The following is a 6,888-nucleotide window of genomic DNA, read 5'->3' as shown; positions in this document are numbered from 1 at the left end:
TGTTAACCTTTCATTATAGTTGTATAACCACTCATTAATGAAAAAAAGGTTCAAATTTATGTTAAATCTTCATCTTTAACATCATGAAACTAGAATTTCTGACTCAACATAAGCTGCTACCTAGAAATTAAGTGTAACATGATTCCATTAGGGTCATGTGATGATTTAATGAAATTTAGACACTTTCAAATTTCGAACGACAACAATAAACTAAACTTTATTATCTTTTCTCTTGAATGAATAAGAATATCTGGTCCTTACAGGGATAAAAGGAGCAGATAATGCATTAATAAACAAACCCAGAGGACAGTATTACTAATTAAAACATAAAAATCTCAAAAGAACACACATCTCACTTTCCTAGGGTTCTAAAAATTCTTGATTAATATCCATACTTTGTGCAGTCACTTCCTCCGTAGCCTACATTTCTAAACAATGCTTGCTTTACATCTTCACAACTCATGACCAAACGATGCTCGACAGCCTGAAAATTTTAGACGAAAAAAGAAAAGAAAATAAAAGAAAAGAAAAAATGATTAATTACGTAGTTTCAAAATAGTGTCTCAATTAATTAATTAAGTAAACTAGTAATTTTGTGAGAATCAATAAGATTAGTTCATGCATTAGGTATTAACCTCATAACAGGAAGCTTGCAATGAAAATTCATTGAAACAGCTGACGACGCATTGTTGAATATCGAGGCCTAATGCTTCGAGTGTAGTAAGTGTTGATAATAATAATCCCGACTTTGCTGTACAACATATCCCGATACGAGTATCTTGGTCTTTCCTTTCGACATGGAACTGATATATTGAAATTAAAATTGATTATTTCAATCAAAATATAAAAATGAGAAATATCGAGGATAACAAATTAAATCAAAGAATACCTTTGAAGGGTTCCTAACTAGTACTTGATCATCATTTGGCTTTATCTCCTTCAAGTTTCCTGTTAAGTTCATTTGATTTATATTCTTATCTATCTCCTCCTCCCTCAGCTTATTAATTTTATAAAGGAGCTCTTTCATATAATCTATTGTGTCCCCAAGAATTGATGTCCTATCCATCTGCATAATAAATAATTATAATTATCAACCAAATAAATGGGATTTATGTAGTAGACTCTAAATTGATGATTTACCTTGCTTATCTTGGGGACAATTGATCGGAGCATGGAAAGACGATCATTTAGTCGCTTCCTTCGTCTTCTTTCTGCCATTAGATTCTTGGAGGGCAGGCCATCCGCCTTGGATTTGTTCTTTCTCTCCGTAGAAAAACCTACATTTGAATTGTCCATATTTTTCGGAGCTTCCAAGGTTTCAACCTTAAATCTGCTCGTTTCGTGTTCGAAACCATTGAGGCCGGCATTGTCAAGAAGTCCAAAATCTTCATTTTCAAGATTTGCAGTGTAATCTTCTTGAATTGGCGCTGAATTTTCATTCGGATAATTATATGAAGAACAAACCTGTGGGAGTGCGAAATTATCGAGCAGTGTTTGGGGCTCATAAAAGGGATATCGATGGCTAAATTGATCTAAAAGTAAAGAATTTGACATTTCAAAATCTGGGATTTGATGAGAAGATGAAAAACTCCAAACATTAGGTGAAACTTCATTCAATTCATTAGGAATAGTGACCCAACTTTCCATCCTTGGAGACATTAACTCCTCAAAAATACTAAACTCCATCTCTCTCTCTCTCTAATGTCAAAGAAGTGCTAAAACATGTGGATGTATTAAGTATATATATTGTTGTTGCAAATCGAGGAAATACAAAGTTGTACCACCTCGTTTAAAAGTTAAATTTTGAAAGTCGAAGAAATATAATTCAAATCAAAATTTTGGAATAAGCACAATTTTCATAAATAATACCATATTGAGAGAGAAGCTTATTATCAGTAGGGCTAATTCTTTAAATTGTTGATTAATGAATGATTATATTGGGGAAATGGTTTTTAAATGCATTATGTCGTGTAAACGTAATACCATGAGCATATAATTAATAAGATTTGCTATACTAAGTAGTTTTATTGACATTTCATGATGTAGCAGACAATTTAACACCTGAATCACCCCAGTTAGAAGAAGGCCAAGCCTTTCGAATTTGATTAATACATTCAAATCAATGGCTAGATTTTTTACACATCGTGAAATGTTAATCAAGATTGTAAAAATGAATATCAAAGTAGGATTTCCCATAATTAATTATAATGGAATCTGCTTCTTTTCTCATAATCTATTTCCCCTATGGATTCTTTAAGTCATTTTCACTGAAATCTTCGACCTGACAGGTTTACATTCTTAAGTCCCATTCCCAGCTATGTTTGACCCCACTAATCTGTCTGAAATGAAAAGGATGGGGCTAGCATCATGACATGGTCCTGTCAGCTTTTTGATTATTTTGCAGGTAATTTGTACTCGTAAATTAATCCCCTTTCTCTTTCAGTCTAAACTATAAGGCGAAGCCTTAGAGGTGTAACTCGAGACATGGAGATTGGGGCGATTTCAAGGTGACCCAATACGGCCCTTTTCGAGCCGTGCTTGCTAAGCCAATGGACCTTTACCAATTTTGATATCTCTAATTCATAATTTATTCTGTGAAAACCCTAGTTCTGACATGGTGACTTAATCAATTTTCTTGGTAGATGCATAAAAAATTAAAAACTGTGGCTATGCTATTTGCGATAGCAACATGTACCTGTTTTTGTTCTTGCGATTATTGGCTGCTAACTGAATTTCATAATTTGCAAGTGACTAACTTTGAAGAAAGACTACTAGTAGTAGATAATAATAGAGTACTAAAGCGTTTAAATTTCATTTTTTTATAGCTTGTCATCTTTTCTTTAAGAAGACATTATAAAAATCGTAATAGATTATAGACAATAATATTTTAAATATTTTACAAAATTATGTACTCTACATCAATCATCTCGCAACATGTGACAATAATATTTCAAATATTTTACAAAATTATGTACTCTACATCAAGAATCTCGCAACATGTTAAAGTTATTCTACTCAAACTTTTGAATAAGTTTATGTTCAAGCAAGGTCGAGAGTTATAGTGGCACGATTCAGCTTGTAGTATAGTTTCACGCTAGAACAATGTCGAGAGCCTTACAAGCTTGACTTGACCCTTTGAATAAATCGTATGCTTGGAAAAAAGTCGAGATTTGTAGAAACTCGACTCAATCCTTAGAATTCAAATATTATGAGCAAGTTTGGTAGAAATTTTAATCCAATTAGCATCATTTTTTTATCGTTATTTCACTATTTCAGCCATTATTTTTGAATTCTTCTATTACAAGTAGGATCCACTTTAACTCTAATAATTAAAAAATCAATTAACAAAATTTCTACCGAACAAGAACTATATAAATTTGTCAATCATTATTATCAACTTGTTGAATATATCAGTGTGGCACGAGTGAGGGTGCCGTCCTCGAGTAAAAGGAAGAAAGTGCAGGTAAGCAGTCAAATCAATAATCCAGTAGTATGTAAATTGGCCGGTGAAATTTGGTGAAAGGGCACACATTTTAAGGATAATAGGAAAAAATCACGTGAATATATCACCTGGAAACAAGTGGTTGAAACTCATTGTGTCACATAATTACAACTTGTCAACTCTGCAAATGTTTCCAAAATTGTAATAATAAAAAAATGTTATAATAATTCCTTCAATTACAGTACCTGAACAGTATATATGATACTATTGTATAATAAAAGACAATGAAAAATCCAAATATTAACAAATCATGACTAATTGACTATAGCTAATGACCCAATTAACACTAAACATGGATGTCGGAAAGTGTACACACTTTAAACAATACATTGATCGACAAATTAACTTGGAAGAAGTACTTGTAAAACAAAGTGTGATTGCTACAAGGAAAATATTTCAAATTGATATAAGAAAATGCTTCAATATAGAATTTCCAATGAAGTATGTCAAATTATTTTAAGTCTATTATCCTTTTACACAATTAGGTCTGGGCGCTGTTTGGTTTGGGTTGGTTTCGATTCCAACCCGAAACCAGAACCAAATTAGTGGATTTGAGTGAATTTGAACCCAAACCAACTCACTTTAACTCTTAAACCAAATCGAACCAAAGTTCGGCTCGGTCAATCAGTCAGTTTGGACTTTTAGTGAAAATTAAATTTTTTTCAAAAAAAAAAAAATTGTCCAAATTTTGAGCCTAATTAGATAATAAGAACTAAAATAATTAAATAACTTTGTATTAAAAGAATTATTGATTAACAAATAAAATTAGGTTACTAGAAACAGATTAAGAGAAAACTTAATAATTTTGTTGCCTTTTGTACATTATGTAGCTAACTACCTGAGTAGGGGAAAAAAAATTAAGTATAACATAATGAGCTTGTAAAAAACGAAAGTTTTAAGTACTATTACTTACTGGCAACATTATAATTTGGACGGAAACGTAATATAGTTATGAGATTAGGGTTTATCTTTGATTTTTATTTTTCTTAAAAAAAGTTAAATATATAAGTGGGTTAAGTTGGTTCGATTAACCAGTAGTTTGTGGTTTCAAACCATAATCGAATCAAACCACTATGATTTTTTTTAAAAGAAAATCAAACCAAACCAATTACCTGTATCAAACCGACCCGAGTCAGTTCGGTTTGATTGGTTTAATCGATTTTTTTTTAAATTTTTTTAGGCCTATACACAATGTTCCATATTTGATGCACAAACATTTGGTTATAGTATTATGGTTTATGCATGTATAAATCTGTTGGTCTCAAAATCGTTTTATTCAGAATTATTATAACAACAAATTTATAGACAATCTAACTTTTGTAGAAAATCAAAGAACACAAAGGAATTTTTCGCCACTAATGGCTTGGATGTTCAGCCTTTGGCTTAATTACCCATTGAGTATCTACAAATAGATTACGCTTGATTTCCCGATAAAAAATACCAAGAAATAGTATAAATATCTGAAAAAATCAGAGATTTCCCGAAGTTTCCTCTCGCCTCTCTTTTCTAACACAAAGATTTAGTAATCTATACAATTTCTATCACATATTGTTGTCTTGAAATAATCATAGTAAAAAACCCTCACGATTTACATAGAAAACTCACAAAGAGAGCCTAGAAAAAACTCACAAACAGAACCAGACGAGAAAACCCTAAGAACCACACTCAGTGAAAACACACAAAGTGACAAACAGGAGAAAGAAAGAGGCCTCTTATACTTAGGTCAAAAAAATCGTAGATCAAATGGTCACAATTGCATCAAAGCATTCCAACAGCCAAAATCCTGTTTAAAAAAACATGATTTTACATAAGTGGACCAAGAAACTCGAAACCAAAAGTAACCAACCCAAATAAAAAAATAACCTAATCATAGAATTAGAACCAAATGAATAGTGAGGCATCAAGCTCAAATCCAATAATGTCTACCTTGCTGAACTATTGATGGATAATCTAAAGGGACTCAAACGCTACTAACAAGTTTCACTTGCTCTAATAACTTGTAAAAACAAAAAAGTAAAGTTATTATAAACTTAAAAAATTGAAATTAGTAAAAAAAACAAACGCACTCAATAGATTACTTTCATGTATGTTCAGAAATTTCAAACAATTCTTGAACTTGTTGCTTTAATACCAATATTAGAAGAATTGTATTCAATTGGAATTTTTACCAAATTAAGCATCCCCTTTTCAATCATGGTTCTTACAAAATGAAATTTAATGTCTACATGTTTAGTTCTATCATAATATATAGGATTTTTACTTAAATGTATAGCAATTTAATTATCTGTAAAAATTCTAACTACTTCATTTATAAACCCAATTTTAACTAATAAACCTCTCAATCAAAGTCTTCCTTTCATAGCATCACATGCTACAATATATTCAATTTTAGTAGAAAATAGGGCTACAAGTTTTTGCAGTTAGGACTTCCAACTAATACAACCATTAAGAGAGCAAAGACATAAGAAAAAGTGGATATTCTTTTATCCAAGTCACCTATAAAATTAGAATCAGTATAAGCCTTCAAGATTACACATTTAAAATTTTAAACCTAAGTCAAATGAGCATTTTAGTTATCTTAACATCCATTTTATTACTAACCAATGAGCTTCACTTGAATTAGCCATAAATCTACTTAAGATACTAAAACCATGAGCTAAATCAAATCTAGTGCATATCATAAAATGCATGATAGAACCAACAATATTTGCATAAGATATTTTGCTCATCCTATCAAGTTCTTTATCAGTTTTAGGAGATTTTCACTTGACAGTTTAAAATGATTTGCATTAGGTAAAGTTACAGGTTTACATTCAGCTATAGAAAACTTTTCTAGTACCTTTTTCATATAAGAGGATTAATTTACATAAAGCATTCAGTTACTTATATTTTTTTTAATTTCCATTCCTAAAATTCTTTTAGCCTCAAATACACCATGGATTAAGGAAACCACTCCTATCAATCCTTATGAGCCCCCTGATCCATTTTTTCAAAGGTTGAAAAAAAAACAAGTTAGATCAACTGTACACAATTCTTTAAGGTCTTCTAAGATTTCATCAACATATAAGATTAAGCAAATAAAATCAAGTCTACTTGACCTTTGAAATAGAATTATGGATCAAAATTGCTCCTAGAAAAACTCAAGATTTGAACATATGAGTTGAATTTCTTATACCATAATCTAGGTGCTTGCTTTAAACCGTGATGTTGACTGAGGAGTGGAGCTGGGATCCAGAAACAGCTACCTCCAAAGTTAAAAGACCTGGAGAGTTTTATTGTACCTTGCAATATTGGATATTGCTATTTTGATAAAGTTTTATGAGATTTAGGTACAAGTATTAATTTGATGCCACTTTTTATTTTCAGGAAACTCGAATTAGAAGAGA

The 6,888-nt window shown here is 31.1% G+C and overlaps 1 protein-coding gene across 1 annotated transcript; it reads right to left on the bottom strand.

Moving 5' to 3' along the window:
* Nucleotides 1–216: 216 nt before the first annotated feature.
* Nucleotides 217–1,762, bottom strand: LOC111382832 (transcription factor bHLH93-like). The gene is made up of 4 exons (XM_023006877.1): nucleotides 1,141–1,762; nucleotides 890–1,066; nucleotides 636–803; nucleotides 217–484 (listed from the first exon to the last, which is right to left on the bottom strand). Exons 1-4 carry the CDS (start codon nucleotides 1,684–1,686, stop codon nucleotides 383–385), a joined length of 993 nt encoding a protein of 330 aa, XP_022862645.1. The 5' UTR covers nucleotides 1,687–1,762; the 3' UTR covers nucleotides 217–382.
* Between the last annotated feature and the right edge of the window lie 5,126 nt (nucleotides 1,763–6,888).

Source organism: Olea europaea, unplaced genomic scaffold (genome assembly GCF_002742605.1).
Source record: "Olea europaea var. sylvestris unplaced genomic scaffold, O_europaea_v1 scaffold256, whole genome shotgun sequence".
NCBI lineage: Eukaryota > Viridiplantae > Streptophyta > Magnoliopsida > Lamiales > Oleaceae > Olea > Olea europaea.
Note: the sequence above shows the minus strand (reverse complement) of the source record. Positions and strands in the feature narration are given on the sequence as shown.